Raw genomic sequence first — 22572 nt, forward strand, 5'->3', positions numbered from 1 at the left:
TGGAAATGCATAGGAGTATTTTGAGTTGTCACAGCAACTTCCATTTACTGGTCAGAGCTAGAGGTGTTTAATGTTGTGTGTGTGACAGTCTCACATAATTGCAAAATGTCTGTGGTACTCTTGTTCAAATGTAGCCTAGTGGCTTTTTGTCTTTGCATTACAGTGAAATACGTTAACAGAATTTATTATTAACCCCTTTCCATGATTGTCTATAGAAAATGCATACACAAAATTGTCTTAATTTGTGTTTTCATTATATTTTACATTTGAACAGATAAATGAGAGCCCTAAGTGGATAAAAGAAGGAGGAAACACTGGCAGATAATTTGTAACAAAATAGCATTGCGGGGAAAATTCCCTGGTGGTCCGGTGGTTAGGACACCGTGCTTTCACTACGGATCGAACCCTGGTTGGGGAACAAAGATCCCACATGCTGCGATGCGCAGCCAAAAAAAAAAAAAGCACTGGGTCTGGAATACTGTTGCATCAACAGCACTGACTAGCAGGAACAAAAGTGGAAACAGTCTTTGGATTTCTGGTTTCATTTATTATGTGCAAAAGTGATTGAAATCATGGTTTCATTTATTATGTGCAAAAGTGATTGAAATCATGCCGTCTTTGAAATTATGACCTGTTATTTCAGAAATATTGTTGAGCACCTGCTATCAACCAAGTTCTGCACTGTATGTTAAAGATAAAAAGCCAAATAAACTTGGTCTTTGCCCTTGTAGAACATTACAGTTTACAAGCATACAAGACATTGTAATAGGTCGACAGGCAGTGTAAGCACAGTGTGCTGTAACAGCAGAGAGGAGGTGTACTAGGCAGGGCAGGGAGGAGGGGTTTGTTGTGGCAGTCAGGAAAGAATAAGGCAGAGGAATGGCAGATAGAGGAGAAGTTTCCAAGTACAGGCTTTCTAGAGCTGGCTTGCTAAAATATAAACAGGAAATCATTTCCTTTCTCCTTTTACACTAGTTTCTCTATGTGTAAAACAGTAACAGTAATAAATCCCTGGATATATCTTGAAAATATGAGCACATTTAAAAACCCTGAAGCATTGGCTTTTTCTTTTTGTTTGTGTGTGTGTGTGTGTTGTTTTGTTTTGTTTTTAAACGACTAACTAGAGATTTCTGGGGAGTGAGGAAGAGCTATCAGAATCACCTAGGAGACTTTTTCAAACTACACAGACTCCCAGCTCTTCACCTTCCCTTTTCTGGGTGCTACCATTGTTCCAAATAGCTATGATAGCACACTTTTGTTGAAGGGAACTGTAATCTCACAGGTTTTTCTGAAGGCAGAATAAAGGTTGAGGTCTACTGGTGAATACCATTTTTCAAAAATGCCATCTCCTAGTGTAGTCTCTTTTCCTTACCAGTTTCTGACTGATTTAAATAAGTAGCTGTGCTCAGGTCTCTCTCACATTGGAAAAAGTCACCTGTTGGTGCCTGCTTTGTTTGCATGGCTTGCTAGCAGTTTACTAGGATTCCATCTTCTTTCCCCATTGCTAGTGATCCACTAATGATGTCTAGCTAGGGTCCTATTTCTTTTTTCCTTCCTAGGTATCCCTGCTGGAGTACCGCAAACGGAAACAGGAAGCCAAGGAAAATTCTGCTGGTGGGGGAGGTGACTCTACACAGAGCAAAAGCAAGTCTGCAGGAGCTGGGCAAGGCAGCAGTAACTCACTTTCTGACACTGGTGCCCATGGTGTGCAGGGATCCTCAGCCCGAACCCCATCTTCCCCTCACAAAAAGTTCTCCCCATCTCATTCCTCTATGTCTCATTTGGAGGCCGTAAGCCCATCGGATTCCAGGGGCACTTCATCTCACTGCAGACCTCAAGAGAGTATCAGCAGTAGGTGGTAAGTTTATGTTTGATGCTTTAATGATTAAATTCAGGAGGGAAGTAAACATCTAGGCTCTTTACCTAAGATGTACGGAAACACTTATCTGAGAAAGCCAGCCAACAGTGCTATCTACCCTATTTAGCTGATTTAGTAGTATCAGCCACAATCCACCAGCCCTACAGAAGCAAAGAATTGCCACCGAGCCTGCAAAACAACATGTTGGATGGCATATAGCTGTGGACACAGTGGAGTTATTTTTTTTGCTGGGCACTAACACTGCCTCTTCTATTTTCTCATTTCGTGTGAAAGGTAAGTCAGGATTTGAGCTCAGTTCCCCTTAAATTAACAACAGATATCTCAGTTCCACACGGCTAGAATATGCAGAGAGATGTGACACGTTCTGAAAGGATTTGTCTGGTTTAGGGGACAACGCAAATAAATAATACTAATGTCAAGTACTGAGTATCAAATGAGTGAAATAAAGAATGAGGCATTTTAGGGATCTTGAACTGAAGAAATGAGGTCTGAGAAAGGAGAGACATGGCCCAAGGGAGTAATGTTCATTCATCTGTGAAACAAACTGCTACCACATGCCAGTCACATGAGTTCACAGAAGAGAGAATTAGCATTTCAAGATGGAGGTTAAAAGAAGTAAACAGCTTCAAATCCCCCTTTTCCTTAATTGCTATTTTTCTCTAGAAGTGTTTGTTCTTAAGTGCCTGACATAGTTTGAGGCAGAGAAAATACCTTGTTTTAAATTGGTCCTGAAGAAAATAACGTTTAAAAAGAGGGTGTTCTAAAAATAAATAAATAAATAAATAAATAAATAAATAAATAAAGAGGGTGTTCTAAGAGAAAACGTTGTACAGTTTTTTGTCAGAGCTTTGTTTGTTCCAGACTCTTATCTTTAAAGTCCTGTGGCATAAACCTCCACACCCTATTGCCTTCACAGGATGGTTCCCACATCAGTAGAACGACTCCGAGAAGGAGGGAGCATCCCCAAGGTCCTCCGAAGCAGTGTGAGGGTGGCCCAAAAAGGAGAGCCTTCTCCCACGTGGGAGAGTAACATCACAGAAAAAGACTCAGGTGAGCCTATGGCCTTCTGCCAACCAGGTACAGGGACACGAGCCAGGCTCTACACAATGCACACCAAATGCTGGGCTGAGGTGAGTCCATTTCTTATGCAGTTGGGCTCCCCTGTATGCAGAGTTCCAGCTCAGTCTTGCTTTCACTCTTTTGGGCTACAGCATTCTTAAGATCTAGCATTGCTTGCTCTTTGTCTGCTCTTTTTTCCCAAAGGATACCTTTATGTAACTCATCTCTCCAAAGCCCTGGGAATCACCTTGATGAAGGATGAAGAGAAAAAAGGAGACAGAAATCAGATCAGGCATTTAAAACACCCCATAATTAACCGCTCCTTTTGCCCTTCTGGCATGCTGCACTCACCTGATTTGTCAGAAAGAGAGCGGCATGGGTTGGTGCTGGCATTGGTGACTTGAATGAACAATGGCTCTCTCACACTTACTCTAAGAAAATAAGTTGATTTTGTATTACCTTCCAGACCCTGCAGATGGTGAAGGCCCAGAGACACTGAGCTCAGCACTCTCTAAAGGAGCAGCCGTTTACAGCCCTTCCAGATACAGCTACCAGGTGAGACAAGAAAGTGCTCATCTCTGGGCATAAGAATGTGTTCTGGGTTCCAAATGTTTTGTGATCCTGGCCATCCTTTGCAGCTGAGATGCCGTCTTTGCATATAGTTTCAGCAGCTTTGGAAATAAGTCATCATCTGCTCACCTTCAGGTAATAAATCATGCCAGAAAAATTAAGTGACCAAAGACAGCCATTTTACTGTCCTTGGTATCCTAAAAAGAACAAATGTTTAAGAAGATGAAGAAAAAGTAGGATATTTTAAATATTCACAAGCCTAAATGGCTTAAATAGGGACTTTTTCACCTCCTTATGTTTTCCTCCCAACTCTTTCTAGCTCCTGCAGTGTGATAGTCCACGGACAGAATCACAAAGCCTCCTTCAACAGAGTTCCTCCCCCTTTAGAGGACATCCCACCCAGTCTCCGGGATACAGTTATCGAACTACTGCACTGAGACCTGGGAACCCCCCTTCTCATGGTTCTTCAGAATCCTCCCTCTCTTCCACGTCCTATTCCAGCCCTGCCCACCCTGTGTCCACAGACTCGTTGGCCCCATTTACGGGGACACCAGGGTATTATAGCAGCCAGCCACATTCTGGAAACAGCACCGGCAGCAGTCTTCCAAGGAGGAGCTGCCCTTCTAGTGCTGCTAGCCCTACCCCGCAGGGCCCCTCAGACTCGCCGACCTCAGACTCGGTTTCCCAGTCCAGCACAGGAACTCTGAGTTCCACCTCCTTTCCTCAGAACTCTAGGTCGTCATTGCCATCAGACTTCCGGACTATCAGTCTGCCCAGTGCTGGGCAGTCAGCTGCCTACCAGGCCTCCAGGGTATCTGCGGTTTCCAATTCACAGCACTACCCACATCGAGGGAGTGGGGGTGTGCACCAGTACCGGCTCCAGCCACTGCAGGGGTCAGGGGTCAAGACTCAGACAGGACTTTCCTAGGGCTTCTGGATTTGGGCAAACAGAACTTGAATGAGCCCATAGCTGCTTCCTTCCAGCTGCCTCTGGAACCTAGGCCGAGCATATTGCTGGGGGAGGGGGTACAAGGTGCCAGAGGATTGGGTCTGGTCAACAAGAAACAAGACTTGTGGTCGTGACTGGCTCTGGCCTTGGAGAAAGATGTAAATCTTGTCTGAAGCAGAGACTATAAAGAAGTTTCTCCCTGCTGTTAAGGGTACATTGTTGACAAGCAAATGGTGTTTCGGTTAGTAATGGTTCTAAGTGCAATGAGTTGTGTTGAAGCCTCCGTCTCCCATCCTTGCCTGTATCCTGTAGTCACTTGTGCAGTGAGGACATCTTTTTAAATCAAAAAAAAAAAAAGTTTTCAAAGGAAAAAATGGTGAGAAGAGCAAATCTCAAAGCCCCAAGCCATCTGAGTAGTGTTAGGGTTTTATGCACTTAAGAAAAAAGGTAGGTATATAAGACAACCATTCCAAAAGCAGTTATCTGGCCAAGATGTGTCCACCCAAGAATATTCCTTACCTTTGTCTTAGAAACACCAAGAAAGAGGCGGGGATAGTGAAGCTTGGAGTGTGCTTTGACTGAGGGGTGCCTGGATCTCTGAGGAAGAGCTCATGGTCAACTCTTGATTATTCAGGAGCAGACTGTCCTAGTAGATTGTCTGAGCCCCCAGCTGGTACCATCCCACTCCCCTTCCCCAAGCTATTTCACAGCTCAGTAATCTATGAAGTAAGTAGGCAAAGAAAAGAGATGTAACTGAGATGGGCCAATTGCATTGCTACTTATCAGCTTTTGGCAATAAATTTGATTAGGAAGGGTCCCAGGTGGTTAGGGAATTCTTTGAATTTTATTTTTTCTACTCCCAATTAATCAGGAGTTGACGATCCCCTGAGTAGGACTGCCTCCATGATTGGGGAGCATGCACTCGTGACTGCAGGGTAAGAGTGGAAAGATGCATTTGTGGAATGGCACCGACAGGGCTGTGATTGTGTGTGGCATGTCCCACGTTTCTTTGGGAGATGCTTATTTGAGAGTGGCCCAGGTGAGAGTGTTATAAAGCCACCCACATACCTAATAACACTGTTCTGGATGAGAGATGAGAGCAGACTGGCTTCTCCCCATCAGTGCATTGTGCCTGTTGTACACCCCTGCAGGAGCCCTGGAGCCAGCCAGGTGGGGTACACAATCTTTTTAAATTCCATACGGTTGCCAGCTTATTTCTTTCACTTGTTTACTGTAATATCCGGCGTGTTTTTATTTATCTAATTTTGTATTCAGTTATAACCATGGTAGGGGTAGCAGATATCTGACAGGTGTAATCCCTGGTGCTGCAGTGGACCTTACTTCTTTCTTTTGGACAAGATAATACTGTGAGTCTCCCTCCTTCCTTCCCTCCAGTTTGTTTTCTCCTTTTTTCCCTCAGCCTCTTACATCCCCTTTCTTTCTACCCTCTCCTACAACTATCATATGCACAGTCTTCTCTCTTTGTGTGTGACTGTTACAAAATTTCACTTTTTCAAAATTGAAATCAGGTGTTTGCTCAAATGAGGGGAGATTTTTTTTTAATGCTGAGACTTCAGCAGAATACTTTTTTTTGTTTCCCCCACAAACCCATCAGTCTGGGAGAGCGTTGGGAGTGGAAATCATGTTGCCTGGGATGCTGGTTTCTTTGTATATTATATAAAACGTATGTAAATGTCTCTCCATTTGGGCTGGGGTTTGCATTCTCCCCTTGGCTTTTGACTGAGGGGAGAGGCCAGCGGGCAGGCGGCCCTCACCCTGCCTGGCACGTGCAGAGACCCCAGCCACTCTGTGTGGGCAGGGTGCTGTCAAGACCAGACCTCTGGGGGGGGGGTGGGGGCGGGGGGTGGGGGGGACTCTTGGAAGGGAAGAAGTATCACTTCTTTCTCAAGTGGAGTGTTTACACCTTGCTGTAACATTTGAACTTTCACAAGAGATGTAATAATTTTGATAATAAAATTCTTAACCATAATAATCATAAGTTGAGAACTTCTTTGTCCAGTTCTGTGACCTTGGCTTGCCTGGTTTTCCTAACGCTGTCCTTACTTGAAGAGAGCAAAGATGGACCCACATTCAGGAGACTGTGCTCTTGGTGTTGTTTTGTCCATAATGGGGTCAGGAATACAGACTGATCTTCCTTCACCATTTTATGATTAAGATCAGGCTATAATCCTTTACTAAACAGCTACTGAGTGCTAGGCTATATGTAAGGTGCTGGGAATATGAAGATAAGACAGCCTCCTTCTCTATTACTAGGTACGTTGCTTTCGATGTGATATAAATATTAGAAGCTGAACTGTATTAAAGAAATAAGCAAGTGCACCTTGTATACAACTTCACAGTTAACCAGGCTCTTCCATTTATGTCATTGGTTGTCTCATTCATCCTTAGAATATGTTAAGGTAGGTATATTATTCCCATTCTATAATTTTTTATTAGTTTCAGAGGATATAATGTGTCCAAGATTTCTCTCTTCTAAATGGCAGGCTCCAACTGACAGTATTGGAAATTTTGCAGTTTACCCAGGAAACAAAAAGAGATAGCTAGAGATGCTTTGAAACTGACTAGAAATCACTTAACTAGCAGGAAAAGTATATCATACCAGTTCTTGCCTTAAAAAGCAGTCTGGGCTTTTTAGCCTTCAGGCATCATTTTGATGGTGCATGGTTCTCTGTTTACTAAAGGTCACCCTGAAGAAAAAAATGCACTATTGTCCAAATGGAGTAGGCCATTTACTTTGAAACTACACTGATTATCAGTTCATCAGCACAGCCTTCATCACCTGCTATGAGGCTCAGAGACAGAAAGGTTCCTGTGCTGAAGATGAATACAGGAAACAGCTTGGAGAAAAAGCATAGTTATTGAAGGAGATGGTGTTCCTCTATAACTTTTCCCTGCTCCTACACTCAAAACTTACTCTGAGATACAAAACCTTGGGCAACTTTATAGGAAAATTACACATACCCATGAGCCTCAAAACACCAATAGCCACAAGACCTTCATGGTATCACGTTCTGTTCCAGAGGAAGCAATGGTGTGTCTGATGGGTCTCAGAACTCCAAACGAGCACTCACTTGGAAGTTCAGCGAGCCAATTTGAGAACAACAGTCAAACTAGAAGGGATTTGCAGTGCGGGCAAAGGTGCTTGGGTAAGTCTGAAGGGGCTGGAGCAGTCTGGGCCCAAGACAATTCTAAACAGCAAAGCTCCCAGGACAGAGCTCCACACTGAAAAGAAACTCCTGATAGAATCCAAATTGAGCAGGAGAGGTGGAGGATCACATTAAATAAAGTATTTTGAATGAGTGAAACTAGGATTGTCCATAAAAGTGTTAAATAACTTACCTTGTTCTTTAACTCCTGAGAGAAACAAGTTGGTCATAGGTTGTTCTGCTGGGGCTTCCCTGGTGGCGCAGTGGTTAAAGATCCGCCTGCCAGCGCAGGGGACATGGGTTCAAGCCCTGGTCCGGGAAGATCCCACATGCCGCAGAGCAACTAAGCTCGTGTGCCGTAACTACTAAGCCTGTGCTCCAGAGCCCAGGAGCCACAACTACTGAGCCCACGTGCCACAACTACTGAAGCCCGCTCACCTAGAGCCCATGCTCCACAACAAGAAAAGCCACCGCAATGAGAAGCCTATGCACCGCAACGAAGAGAAGCCCCTGCTCGCTGCAACTAGAGAAAGCCCACACACAGCAATGAAGACCCAACACAGCCAAAAATAATATAAATAAATAAATATGTAAAAAAATTAATTGTTCTGCTGAATGTCAACTGCTATTGTTTGCACAGTCCATATTTTAATATTCTACACATACAGAAAAAATGTGCTGTAAAACCTTGAAACTAGAAAGAAATCATACCTCCCTTTATTTACCCATAAAAATGGGTAACAGAAAGTACCATAGTCAAATTCCAAACAGTTACAAGAAAGGAGCAGAATAATATCCCCACAGATAAAAGCATGCTAATGAAATAGGACAGGAAAAGGAAATAACAGGTATACAGATTGGGAAAACAAATGACTGTTCACAGAGGAGGACATAATTGTCTTATAGAAAATCCAAAAGAATTGACCCCCCCAAAATAAAAAGATGCAACTAATAAGCAGTTATAGCAAGGTTGCAAGGTATAAGGTTAATGATATAAATGTCAGTTGCTTCCTTACATACGAACAACTGGAATTTGAAAGTTTAAACACTAACATTTACATAAGAACTGAAAAAATGAAATAGGTATAAATCTAACAAAATATCTAAAAGACCTATATGGGTAAAACTACAGAATTCTTGATGAAAGAAATCAAAGAACTAAAGAAACAGGGATATTCCATGGCCATGAATGGGAAGACTCAATGTCAGGATGTCTGATCTCAACTTGACCTTTAGATTCGTAATCCCAATCAAAATCCCAGCAGATAGGGCCTCCCTGGTGGCGCAGTGGTTAAGAACCTGCCTGCCAATGCAGGGGACACAGGTTTGAGTCCTGGTCCAGGAATATCCCACGTGCCGCAGAGCAACTAAGCCCGTGCGCCACAACTACTGAGCCTGTGCTCTAGAGCCCGCGAGCCACAAATACTGAGCACACGTGCCGCAACTACTGAGGCCTGCGCACCTAGAGCCCGTGCTCTGCAACAAGAGAAGCCACTGCAGTGAGAAGGCTGCCCACCACAACGAAGAGCAACCCTCACTCAACGCAACTAGAGAGAGCCTGCGCGCAGCAACAAAGACCCAACACAGCCAAAAATAAATAAAATAAAATCCCAGCAGGTTGTTTTCTGGATATCAACAAAATTATTCTAAAGTTTATAGGCAGAGGAAAAAGACCCAGAGTAGCCAACACAGTGTTAAAAGGGAAGAATGAAGTCAGCCAGCCTTTGAGACTTACTATAAAGCTACAGTAGTCAAAATAGCATGGTACTGGAATAAGAATAGACAAATAGGTTGATAGAGCACCCGGAAGCAAACCCACACAAATACAATCAACTGATATTTGACAAACAAGCAAGGGCAATACGGTGGGGAAAAGATAGTCTTCAACAAATGGGGCTGGAACAGTTGGACATCCACGTGCAAAAAATGAATCTAGACACAGACCTTAAACACTCTTCACAGGACTTCCCTGGTGGTGCAGTGGTTAAAAATCTGCCTGCCAATGCAGGGGACACGGGTTCGAGCCCTGGTCCGGGAAGATCCCACATGCCATGGAGCAAGTAAGCCCGTGTGCCACAACTACTGATCCTGCGCTCTAGAGCCCAAGAGCCACAACTACTGAGCCTGCATGCCACAATTAATGAAGCCCGCACACTGCAACGAACAGTAGCCCCTGCTTGACACAACTAGAGGAAGCCTGCTTTCAGCAACGAAGACCCAATGCAGCCAAATAAATAATTTTTTTTTTTTTAATGAATCCGCCTGCCAGTGCAGGGGACATGGGTTCGAGTCATAGTCTGAGAAGATCCCACATGCCACGGAGCAACTAAGCTGGTGTGCCACAACTACTGAGCCTGCGCTCTGGAGACCGCAAGCCACAACTACTGAAGCCCACACATCTAGAGCCTGTGCTTCGAACAAGAGAAGCCACCACAATGAGATGCCCACACACCGCAACAAAGAGTAGCTCCCACTCGCTGCAACTAGAGAAAGCCCGTGCGCAGCAATGAAGACCCAACACAGCCATAAATAAATAAATAAATTTAAGGAAAAAAACAAACAACTCTTAACAAAAACTAACTCAATGTATCACAGACCTAAATGCAAAACTATACCTAGACAATAACAGAAAATCTAGAAAACCTTGGGTTTGGCGATGACTTTTTAGATACAACACCAAAACCACCATTCATGAAAGAAATAATTGGTAAGCTGGACTTTAAAATTAACATCTGTTCTAAAAAATACACTAACAGAGTGAGAAGACAAGCCACATACTGGGAGAAAATACTTGCAAAAGACATCTCTAATAAGGGACTGTTACGCAACATACAAAGAGCTCTTAAAACTCAACAACAAATAAACAGACAACCAAAAGCAATCTTAAGATTGAGTGCAATCCTTACCAAAATTCCAATGGCGTATTTCACAGAAGTAGAGCAAACAATCCTAAAATATATGTGGAACCACAAAAGACCCTGAATAGCCAAAGCAATCTTGAGAAAGAACAAAGCTGGAGGCGGGCATCATGCTTTCTGATTTCAAACTATATTACAAAGCTGTGGTGATTACAACAGTATTAAAAAAAAAAGACACATAGATAAATGGAACAGAACAGAGAACCCAAAAATAAACTCACGCATATATGATCAATTAATTTATGACAGAGGAGCCAAGAATATACAACAGGGAAAAGGACAGTCTCTTCAATAAGTGGGAAAACTGGACAGCCACGTGTAAAAGAATGTAATGGGACCACTGTCTTACACCATGTACAGAAATCAACTCAATGGATTAAAGACTTGAATGTAATACTTGAAACTATGAAACTCCTAGAAGAAAACATAGGCAGTATGCTCCTTGCCATCGGTCTTGATTATGATTTTTTGGATTTGACACCACACAAGCAACAAAAGCCAAAGTAAACAAGTGAGACTACCTCAAACTAAAAATCGTCTGCACAGCAGAAGAAGGGGAACCATGGACAAAATGAAAAGGCAACCTACTGAATGGGAGAAAATATTTACAAATCATATATCTGATAAGGTGTTAGTATCTAAAAATATATAAAGAACTCATATAACTCAAAAAGAAAAATTGCAATTAAAAAATGGGCAGAGGATCTGAATATACTTTTCCAAGTAAGAGAGACAGATGGCAAACAGGACATAAAAGGTGCTCCACATCACTAATCACCAGGGAAATGTAAATCAAAACTACAATGAAATACCACTTCACACCTGTTAGAATGGCTGTTATCAAAAAGACAAATCAGTTCAATGAAGATGTGGAGAAAAGTGAACCCATGTGCACTCTTGGTGGGGATGTAAATTTTTGCAGCCTCCATGGAAACCAGTACAGAGGTTTCTCAGAGAATTAAAAATAGAACTACCATATGATCCAGCAATCCCACTTCTGGGTATTTACCTGAAAAAAAAAAGACTCACTCAAAAAGACATTTGCACCCCCATGTTCACTGCAGCATTACTTACAGTAGCCTAGATATGGAAACATCCTACATGTCCATAAATGGATGAATGGATAAAGAAAATGTATATTTACAATGACAGCCATAAGCAAAAAATGAAATCCCACCGTTTGCAACAACATGGTTGCTCCTTGAGGGCATTATGCTAAGTGAAGTAATTTAGAAAAAGACAGATACCATATGATCTCACTTATATGGGTAATCTTAAAAAAACAAACAAACAAAAAAAAAAACTCAGGGATACAGAGAACAGATTTGTGGTTGGTTGCCAGAGGTGGAGGTTGGGAGGTAGGCCAGATGGGTGAAGGTGGTCAAAAGGTCAAACTTGGAGTTATAAATAAGTCCTAGGGATGTAATATACAGCCTGTTGACTAGAGTTAATAATACTGTATTTGCGGGCTTCCCTGGTGGCGCCGTGGTTAAGAATCCACCTGCCAATGCAGGGGACACGGGTTCGAGCCCTGGTCTGGGAAGATCCCACATGACGTGGAGCAACTAAGCCCGTCCGTGCACCACAACTACTGAGCCTGCGCTCTAGAGCTCGTGAGCCACAACTACTGAGCCTGCATGCCACAACTACTGAAGCCTGCGCTCCTAGAGCCTGTGCTTCGCAACGAGAGAAGCCACCACAATGAGAAGCCCGTGCACCACAACAAAGAGTAGCCCCCGCTCACCGCAACTAGAGAAAGCCTGCGCGCAACAACGAAGACCCAATGCAGCCAAAAATAAATAAAATAAATAAATTTTAAAATAATAATAATACTGAATTTGCAAGTTGCTAAAGGAGTAGATCTTAAAAGTTCTCATCGGGCTTCCCTGGTGGCGCAGTGGTTGAGAGTCCGCCTGCCGATGCAGGGGACACGGGTTCGTGCCCTGGTCCGGGAGGATCCCACATGCCGCGGAGCGGCTGGGCCCGTGAGCCATGGCTGCTGAGCCTCCGCGTCCGGAGCCTGTGCTCCGCAGCAGGAGAGGCCACAAAGGTGAGAGGCCTGAGTACCGCAGGAAAAAAAAAAAAAAAAAAATCACAAGAAAACAATTTTTGTAACAGTGTGATGACGGATGTTGATTAGACATTGCGGTGATCGTTTCACAACATAAAATAAAAGCAAGAGAACAGAACAAATACCAAAAGTTATAATTCAAGAAAACTTTTCCTTAAATATTTCAAACTACAGACTGAAAGAACATAATGCATACCTTGTAAATTCAACCAAGAATTCAAACCCAATATCAAGACATTCTAAAATTGTTGGAGTTTAAAGAAAAGAAAAAATCTTGGATATCTAGGCCTAAAAAGTTATTTACAATGGAAGGAAAATTAAGCTCTGTCAGGTTTTGGTTTGTTTTATGGCTGCATTGGTTCTTCGTTGCTGTGCGCGGGCTTTCTCTAGTTCCAGGGAGCAGGGGCTACTCTTCATTGCGGTGCACGGGCTTCTCATTGCGGTGGCTTCTCTTGTTGCGGAGCACGGGCTCTAGGCACGTGGGCTCAGTAGTTGTGGCTCATGGGCTCTGGAGTGCAGGCTCAGTAGTTGTGGTGCACGGGCTTAGTTGCTCTGCGGCATGTGGGATCTTCCCAGGCCGGGGATCAAACTCGTGTCTCCTGCATTGGCAGACGGATTCTTAACCACTGCGCCACCAGGGAAGTCCCTCTGTCAGGTTTTTTGACAGCCACACTTTATGGCAAAAGAGAATGGAATAATATATTTAAGATACTCAAAGAGACTATGAACCAAAAGTTTCGTACCAACTATGTAATAGCAGCAAACTGTCATCCTTATGCCAGAACCTGGGAAACTTTATTCCTGTTAATTCTTTCTTAGGAATATGTTAGAAACTGAGCTGATTTGGATGACCAAACTATCTTAAGAAACAGCAACAGAAAGTCTGGTTGTGAGTTAATTATATGCAGTTAGCTACGTGTAGAACTAAGAATGAATGAGGAATATAAGGTGAGACTGCAGTGTCAGCTGGTTCATGTGACCTAGGCAATGTAAGTACAGTGCAACTACAAAGAAATAAGCAGAAAATAATATGGTTTTAGTAGTTATATTTGTGGTATTATATATGAGGGCTTTAATGTGAGAGGAAGCAAATGAATCCAATGTCCTTGAGAACCACCTAAGAGTCCACATGCCCCAACTGAGTCTGCATGCTGCAACTAAAGATCCCACGTGCCACAACTAAGACCCGGTGCAGCCAAATAAATAAATATTAAAAAAAAAAAAAAAAGACACACCAATTTAAAGAGGCTTCTGCTAACCAGCGACAACATTTTAAGCATTAATTATGATAACTGTAATGGAATCAAGTATGTTTAAATCCATGAGTTCATAATGGTACCAAAACATAATAATTGTTCATCTTGGGAGGATGTTAGGGAACCAACTCTATTTTTGAAAACTAGAAAATAAAGGGAAATACTCCAGCATTATTCTTGCCTTTCCTATACAAGTTGTACCACTATCTGGCTAGATGGAAAATGAGGATGTTTCCCTTTATAGAAGCTCTCCCACAAATAAGAGAATGATAGGTTTGGAGCATCACTATTGTTTAACCCGTAATTACACAAAAGCAATTAGATACTATGTATCTCTTGATTAAAAAACAACAACAACTATGAAGCAGTCATTAAAATGTTCAAACATACACTTGAATGTGAATAAGCATCTAGATCCAGTTTTCTGGAACTACAGAGAACAGAGGGAACTTGTTCAGCTAAACCACAAGAATGGAGCCAGCAAAATCCCAGCTGTGGAACACTACATAACAAATGGTCCAGTTTCTTCAACAAATTGCAAGGAGGGATGAAAAGAAACAAAGTGAGTAAAGACATATCCAAAGAATAGTCAAAACTAAACGATTTTGTTTAAAGATGCTCACTTGGATGAAAAAAATTATAGAAGTTGGAAAGTGATTACAATAAAAATCCAGGCGGTGGTTACTCTTAGGAGGGAAGGAAGGGGGGTAGTGTTTGGGGGCACTGGAAAGGCTTCTGGGGCGGTCAGCAAGATTTTCTTTGGTTATGGTGAGAAGGTTATGTTTAATAGGTCATCTGCCTGTACATTTGTCTTATGCTGCAATATGTCTAACAAAACAAAGAACAAAGCTTTACATAGCCACAATAAACAGGCAAACAGCCCTGCTACTAAGTGACCTAATGTCATTTGAGCCCGGGGTCTCTGTCTGACTTATTTGTGTATTTCTAGAGCCTGGCAGTACCTGAGCAGAACAGGCATTTGACACATATTTTGTTGAATGACTAAATGAATCTGAAGAAGCCTCCAACCCACTCAGGTTGAATTTCGGCACCTAAATGAGCTTTCCAGAACTCCAGATCTGTATGGGTGCCAGCAGATGGTGTCACCAGTCCTTCTGCTCTGCCTCAGTGGACTTGAAAGGGGTTTCAAACTAGAGCTCTGTTGGAAACTTGGAGTCTGGTGAGTTCTACCAATTTCATGCTCCTTAGTCACCTCCCAAAATGACAGTCCTCCATGTCGTCTGGCTTCCCAGCGCTCTCTAATTTTACGACATACCATCCTTCCCTCCCAACTTTTCTGCAGTGCTCTTTTCTTTGATGGACAAACCCCTACCTCCTCCATATTGTCTGTTGGCCTTGACTGAATATGGTTCTCTCGTTAGGACGCCACCTCCTTTGCAGCCTCTGACGTGGAGGCTGCTCCTTCTCTCACATCCTGTTGCGTGGAGGCTCTCCCTAAATGTTTCCAGACAAAATATATCTTATCCCTCAGATTAAAAATCCCTGCTTCCTCTGCTGCTCACGCATTGGTTACTGCGCTTTCAGCCTTCTTCCTGCTGTCATCTTAACTGTCCAACCTCTCTCTCTGATTCTTTGATTTTTGGGGCAACTTGGCTTGTCTTCTGCACACCAATTTCTGCCATTATCCTTACCATTTGGGTAGACATCCTAACCAGGTTGCCTCACATCTCAAAGTCTTTTATAAGAATTACTCAGAATATTCAGGTCAAATACCCAACTTTCTAATTAGATACAGTCTCCTAACCTTCCAGCTTTTTCACGTAAACTTTAGCACCTTGATTTCTCCATTTCCTCCGTCAGTTTGCCCCATTGCAGGCTCTCCTTTTCCCATACCCAGCCTAGATCTGTTGGTGGCTCTCTGACTCGGCTTACCTTGCACCTCCCTTTCAGTCTATAGTCTACCTTCTGTGCCTGCCCTCCCATCTGTTGGTGTCACCACATATTCATGGTCACCCATCAGTCCTTTTCTTGATCCTTTTATATCCTTGGACAGCTCCTTTAGCAACTGTTCCAAACTTTCATAATTCTTCTCAAACCCCTTGCTCATTCCCTTCTCTTTCAGTAGACAGTGTTGCCTCCTGCTTCACTGAAGAATTGGACGCCATCGGGCAAGAGCTCCCTAAACGTTGTACTTTACCCCCAAAAAGAGGCTTCCTCGCCTCTTCCATTAGTCATCCTCTCATTATCTTTAAACTCTTACCGGCCATGACCTACATTCAGAGCTCCTCCTCCTCCTCTGGATTACATGCTGGTATTTGTCCACTGCTTGTTCACTCTACTTAAGATTTCCTGCAAGAGTTCCAGTCACCGATTCTCCCTTCTTAGACACGCTTCTCCAGAAGGTGACCCGCACTCAGTCACCTCCCATTCTCTTCCTGAACAGACCTCATTTTGGCTCTAACCTCACTCCTCTGAACAGGCTTTTACCAAATCCAGCAGTAGCTTCCTTGTTCCCAAATCTAGGAGACACATTTTTAAGTCCCTAATTCTGGACCTCTGCTCCATCTGATCAGTTGACCTTCCCCTTGAATTCTAAATCCTTGGTTTCGCTAACACCACATTCTCATGGTTCTCGTCATAGCTCTGACTCTCTGGACATCCATTCCTCTGACCTTTATATGTTGTTGTTTTCCAGCATTTTGCAGCCCCATGCTCTTTTCACACTACACAGTCACCCTGAACAAGCTCATCTGTACTTCATATGTCAACCATTACCTGCATGTGTTTGTGTTTCTGGCCCAAATCTTTCTCTTGAGCTCCCAAATTAATTAAGCCAACTGACTACTGGACAGTCCACCAGGATGTCCCACATGCATGTCTCAAATTGAACTGATTATCTTGCTCCCCTGCTATACTGGCAAATTTTTCTTTTCCCCCCAAGCAAAAAATTTAACTCTCCTCCTTGACGCCACTGTATCCATTATCCCCACAATCAGTCAGTTACTAAGTGTAATTTCTATTTCCTAAATATTGAATTCCTTACCTCTCTCAAAAGCACTGCCACCACCTTGCTTCAGGCCAGACTTCTGCTTTACTTTTTCTTAAAATTGTCTCCATCTAACTCAACCCCCTAACACTACAACCAGAGTGATCTTTCTGAAATGCCTATCTAATTGTGTCCTTTTCCTGCTTAAATTCCTGCCCCATTGCTCTTAGGTCTGAACTGCTGTACACAGCATCAGAGCTTAGTCATCATCTGGCCTGTGCTGATCTCTCCAGATTAATCTCTGACCCTCCCTACCTCACAGTTTACAGTTCAGCGTTTCTAAATTGCTCTTATTTCTTCACAGCTTCATTTCGGTTTCTCATCTCAGCCTTTTTCCCCAAGCTGCGCTGTCTTTCATGAATGGCTCTCCTTGCCCCTGCCTGCCTGCCTACCTCCTGTTCATCCTACAGTTAAAATTGTCCATCCCCTGCTCTACCCACCCCACCTAAAGCCATGCAAGGTATCCCTACCTGGGGTACCCACAGTACCTTGCACCAGGCAGACTTCATCTCCCCAACCAGACCCTTAAGACAGAAACTCTGATTTTATTACTTTAAGTTCCTAGCAGATACTATGTGCTCAAAATGTGTTGAATGAAGATTCAATTCCCAAGTGCAAAAATTATAATCAATGTAGCTGACACATGGGGCATGTTAACTATGTGCAAGACACTGCAAAGCAATTCACACGCATTCCCTCATTTGTTCCTTACTTTAGAGAGAAGTGAAAGGACTTGACCAAGGCCACACAGGCAGAAAAGGGTGGAGCCTTGTTTTCAAGCCCATGTAATCAGGAGCTGGCAGAGACTGCCAGCTCTTCTCTCCTTTCGCCTTGGAAACAACAACAATTTTATTTGTTAACAGATTACATTTCAGTTAGGTGTGCAGTGTGACTCAGTCCTATGGGATCTCCAGAAGTCTCTTTAAAATGAAATTGTGGATCAAAGTGACGAGTCCAGGCAGCCACTTCAGGCCATGAGGTGTCCTTGAGGATGAAAGCCAGGATTGAAAGTGGTGCTGGGTTCCATGTCAGTCATGGTCTGGCTACCTCCACATAAGGTCTGTTAATACGCAGCCACGGCTGGTACAAAGGGTCAGGTTGAATCTCGCCCCTCTTAATCCCCTGGGGGCCAACTCAGAGAAGGAGAAGCTAGCATGGGTGATATAAAGTGTTTCTTTATTTGAATGTCATTCCACCTGCACTGAAGCTCAAACCCAGCAGCAGCAGAAGGGGTCTGGACCAAAATCAATGTTACCAAATTGGACGATGAACAGTGAGGACACGTTCAGACAGAACTTACTAATGGGGTGTAGACAACACCAAGCTATCCTAATGACACACAGCATAGGCCCTCTGCTGATCAGAGCTCAGGGGAGGACTGTGGCTCCCTTGTTCCCTTCTCAGGAAACTCCAGTCCCCCCCGAAGGCTAGCCCTGAGCCAGGCAGGGGCCTGCGGAGGTTTCTTATGCTGGGAAGGTCCCAGCTTCTCCAGAGAGAGGGTTTCCCTTTCTCAGTTCACACTGGAAGCTGGAGAAGGGTGACTCCCCTGTGCCCAAGTAGGAACTTCAAAAGGTGGCCAAAGAATTCTTCCCTACAGCCTTGTCTAAAAGCTCTCAACTTCTTGGCTATAGCAGGCCTGAAAAAGATCTTGATCCTACCCATGGCGTTTTCCTCCATGGGTACTGGTCCCCAGAGAGGAAAGTTCACACATCCCAAGACCCGGAAGGACTTGAACAAGCAGTGCTCTGAACCCCCACTAGGTTGGAGCTGCATTGGCCTCTCCTGAGATAGTCCCACACCAGGCAAAGGAAACCAGATGGTGCCAGAGCCCTCTGGTCCAGGCACGGCTGGGGGAGGGGTGCCTCAGTGGGCCGCTCAAAGCTCAGTGTCTTTCAGGGACCAAGAGACCGATCTGGGAACGGACCATCTCTGCTTCAGCGTCCTCCCGAAGGCTTAAGCCAAGTTGCCAGACGTGGGTGAGAGCAAACTACAGACATCCTTGCTGTGCTGGCTTCCTGGCCCCGGAGAGCCATCTGGGCCCCGGCTTGGTGACACTTCAGCCTCACCTGGGGTCTCTGGTTGAAACATGTTTCCCGCTCTGCTCCCACCTCTGCTAAAAAGCTTCAGGGACAGGGCTTTGGTTTGGTACCCACTCCAGCCTCTTCCCCTTCCCTAAGGCACCCTGGTGTTCCTTCAGCCCCACCAACACTCCCCTCCTAACCCCAAGCTCCTGGGTGCGTCTCCCACTGCCCCACAGCAGCTGGCTGGGTGGATGGTAACAGGGAATCACTGTCCAACCACCCCAAGGGGAACCACCCTCCCTTTCTCTACCACTAACCCACTCCAGTGGCGCTAACCTGCTCAGCAATCACCTAGACAGTTCCCTTGATGTGGCGCCTCTACCCCAATGGGGTGGGGCATGGCTGCCTGGGCCCCGCGTCCGCCTCTGAGGAGGTAGGTCCTAACCTTCCCACCAGCAGCCCACAGGGGTCTGTGGCCCCCGTGGGTGGTAGGCTCTCCCCTCGCACAGTGGGCACGCAGCAGCTGCTCCCCATTCCTCCGAGTCCTGTCCCCTCTATCCTCCTCTCCTTCCCCTTCCTTTCTCCCCCTGCACCTGCCCTCCAACAGCTCACCTCTCCCTTTGCCTCCTTCCCATCCCCGTTCCTTCCTCGTCTCTGGCCACCTCCCCTCCCACCTCCAGGTGCTCTATCCATCACGCCTCCCTCTCTGGTCACTTTCTCCACTTCTGTACCCTCTAAATCCACCCCACCCCCCATCGCCTGGTCTCCCTCCCTCCTTCTCTCCCTGTCTCTGCACCTCCTTCTTCTCTTTCTCCCATCTCTGTCTTCTCCCCATTTCTTTTTTCTTTTTATGGCCGCACCATGCGGCACGTGGTATCTTAGTTCCCCGACCAGGGATGGAACCCGCACCCCCTGCACTGGAAGCGTGGAGTCTTAACCACTGGCCCGCCAGGGAAGTCCCCTTCCTCCCATTTCTAATCCCTTGCTCCTGGCCCCTCCCCCTGATGCCCTCCAACATTGGGCTTTGGTTTGGATCTTCGAGGAACTCACTTCTGCCCCCCACTCCACACCTTCACGAGGCTCCCCTCACCCTCCCACTCAGCACGGGACCCTGGTGGGAGCAGGGGAGAGGGGAGCACAGTGCAGGGACCAGAGCACAAGGGGCAGGTGTCTGCCCAGGAGGAGGGAGTAGAGAGGGCCGGGGTCAGGACTTAGTAAGTTCCAGGTTTCAGGAACCCTCCCAGGCCCCAGCATGTGACTCCAGTTAGGGTCCAGATGGGGGACTCAGGCAGAGGATTTCTAGGGTCTGTCTTGGAAACTCTGTCAGGTCCAGGTCCTATGGAAATGAACACAAGGCTGCAAATACATGGCACTCGCTGCTCTCCTCCCTCCTTGGGCTGAGGCCGACATGACAGGGAGACCACACGCTTCCCCACTGAGCCTGCAGGGGCCTCATGCCCCCCCTCAATAGGCCAGGCAGCCAGTACCTGGAGACAGAAGTAGGCACACGAAATGAAGCCAACCGGCCGCCAAAATGGGGGCTGGAAGGGGCCGTCCACGCCCCAAGCCAGATGGCTCTACCACCAGGTCCCCAAGGCAGTGAGGGGAGGTCAGAAACACCTGCAGTCTCCTTCCTGTGCTCCCTGCAGGAAGGGAGGAGATGTCCCCACGGTGGGAGGAGAGGGGGAGAGAAGACTTCATCTGCCCCATAAACACCTACACACGCACATGCGCGCGCGCGCGCACACACACACACACACACACACACACACACACACACTCTCATGCCTCGGCTCCAAGCGTGCCCACTGGGTTGCAGACCCTGGGCAAACCGCAAGGTGAGAGGTGGGCAGGGAGGAGGAGGAGGTGGGGAGAGGGTTACTAGGGCTGGGGATGGGGACAGGGGATACCCTGTTCAGAGGTGACCTGCAAGTTCAAGTTATGCAGAAAAGTATCAAAGAGGCAAGACAGTCTCTGCCCTTGGCAGAAGGGGATGGGGGGACAGCACGAGAAGGGGCAGAGGGGCGACGCATCCCCTAATTCCCTACTCATGGGCGCCTCTCCCCAACCCTGACAACAGGGCCAAGAAGTTCTACGCTGTACAAAACAGGCCGGGGTCAAGGGTCCAGTCACTGGTGAGCCATCCGAGCAGGAAGGAGGCCAGGCCAGCCCCAGAGCTACTTCCAGCCCCAGCTGCAGAGGCCAAGCGCCATCAAGACAGGAGTCCAGGCACTGCCTCCAGAGCCTGCCTGTCTTGGCTCAGAGTCCACGTGGACAGGGCCCCAGTCAGCATCTGACTAGAAGGCCCTGTGCTTTCTCCCTCGGTGCAGCTCAGACTCCTTTGGGAGAGCTGGGACCAGGCTGCAGCAGGAGCAGAGAGGCCCGAGGGAGGCCGGTGGCGCCTGGAGCTCTGTGACGAGATGATGGAACCACCATCAGCCAAAAAAAAGATAGGAAAGAGTCCAGTCTGCTGCCCTGGAACAGTGTCTTGGATAAGTTTCTGCAGGAGGCGGGGACCAGAGGAGGCGAGGATAGAGCCAGGCAGCAGCCCTCCGGACTGAGGGAGCCTGGTGGGGGAACCACGGCGTCACCTTCCCCTGAAGACTCTGCAAGGCCCTGGCCAGACTGGAGGGGAAGAGGAGGCCAGGGACTGGGGGCTGTCTCCCTTAGGTCAGTTGAGGGAGGTGCAGACCCAGACCCTCCCAGGCTCTGCAGGGCCTCTCCCCTCCCTCAGGCTGCATCCCAGCCCCAGCCTCTCTTCAAAGCCCGGAGCTCGCAGGCAGGTAGCAGGTGAGGTCAGTCCAAGATCGGGGTCTTCCCTCAGAGCGTGAATGGAGGGATGAGAGGGCAGGAGACAGGACAAGCTGAGGGCAGGTCAACTCCTGGGCTGTGATCCCGGCCTTCAGGGTCCCTGTGAGTGAGCGACGGGACAGGGGAGGACTCCCCATCCAGAGACATCACCCCCTGGCCGCAACACAGAGCTTACTGTAGAGCCCACAAAATCTAAGAGAGAGAGAGAGAATTGGAGAAAGTCAGAGGCCGCCCGGCACTGGGGCTCCGTCAGCCACTCCTCAGGGCAAAGCTGGGCAGAGGGGTGAGCTGCCCAGGTTCTGAAACGCAGCCAGCCCTGACTAGCTGGAAGGCCTTGAGCCAGTCATTCCACCTCTCTGAGCCCCAATTTCCTCATCTGTAAAATGAACATAGCCTACTTCTTCACAGAGTGATTCTGAGGGGTTAAAAAGATGTAAATAATGCCAGCCGAGGGCTTTGCACAGTGTTTGGCACATAGTAAATAGTGGAAATGACACCAAAGTAGAGCTTACTTTTCTTCCAGAGGTCTTTGGCTCAGAACTGAATGGTGAGGCTCACTCACCTTGAGTTCCCAATGAGGGAAGGAAATCCCCAGATGCTGAAGGAAGGCAAACTGGGGCTCCCTTATGTCACTTTTAACACTGAGCTGTTAGGGCGCTTTGGGGAGGAAGGAGAGGACACTGAGTGGGCCAACCTCACACTAGTCACAACCCCAAACTTCTTTGGAAAGGCCACGTGGCTGTCTTAGTCTTGCACTTTTGGAAGCTGCCACCAGAGGGCAGGCTCCGACCTCACACCAAAACCATAGAAACGACCAGGTGCCAGTGTCTCCAGGGACAGGAGCCTCAGAGACGGACAGCTTAG

General features: G+C 46.2%; 2 protein-coding genes across 22 annotated transcripts in view; one reads left to right on the forward strand and one right to left on the reverse strand.

Annotated features, from left to right (window-relative positions):
• Window positions 1–16936, forward strand: part of SETD5 (SET domain containing 5) — a 93048-nt gene extending 76112 nt beyond the window's left edge. For 17 of the 21 annotated variants that reach the window (XM_060022974.1, XM_060022973.1, XM_060022979.1 and 14 more), the window contains 4 exons: window positions 1560–1858; window positions 2796–2929; window positions 3405–3493; window positions 3828–6296. In XM_060022974.1, the coding sequence (XP_059878957.1) occupies window positions 1560–1858; window positions 2796–2929; window positions 3405–3493; window positions 3828–4436 (1131 nt within the window). In that variant the 3' untranslated portion in view covers window positions 4437–6296. The other 4 variants (XR_009520910.1, XR_009520909.1, XR_009520911.1 and 1 more) reach the window with 4 other exon arrangements.
• Window positions 16937–17460: 524 nt separating this feature from the next.
• The window catches only part of LHFPL4 (LHFPL tetraspan subfamily member 4), a 32098-nt gene continuing 26986 nt past the window's right edge, over window positions 17461–22572 (reverse strand). Inside the window, exon 4 of the mRNA XM_060022994.1 lies at window positions 17461–21900. Within this exon, the coding sequence (XP_059878977.1) occupies window positions 21800–21900 (101 nt within the window). The 3' untranslated portion in view covers window positions 17461–21799. The remainder of the gene's footprint in view (window positions 21901–22572) is intronic.

This window comes from Delphinus delphis, chromosome 10 (genome assembly GCF_949987515.2).
Source record: "Delphinus delphis chromosome 10, mDelDel1.2, whole genome shotgun sequence".
NCBI classification, from domain to species: domain Eukaryota; kingdom Metazoa; phylum Chordata; class Mammalia; order Artiodactyla; family Delphinidae; genus Delphinus; species Delphinus delphis.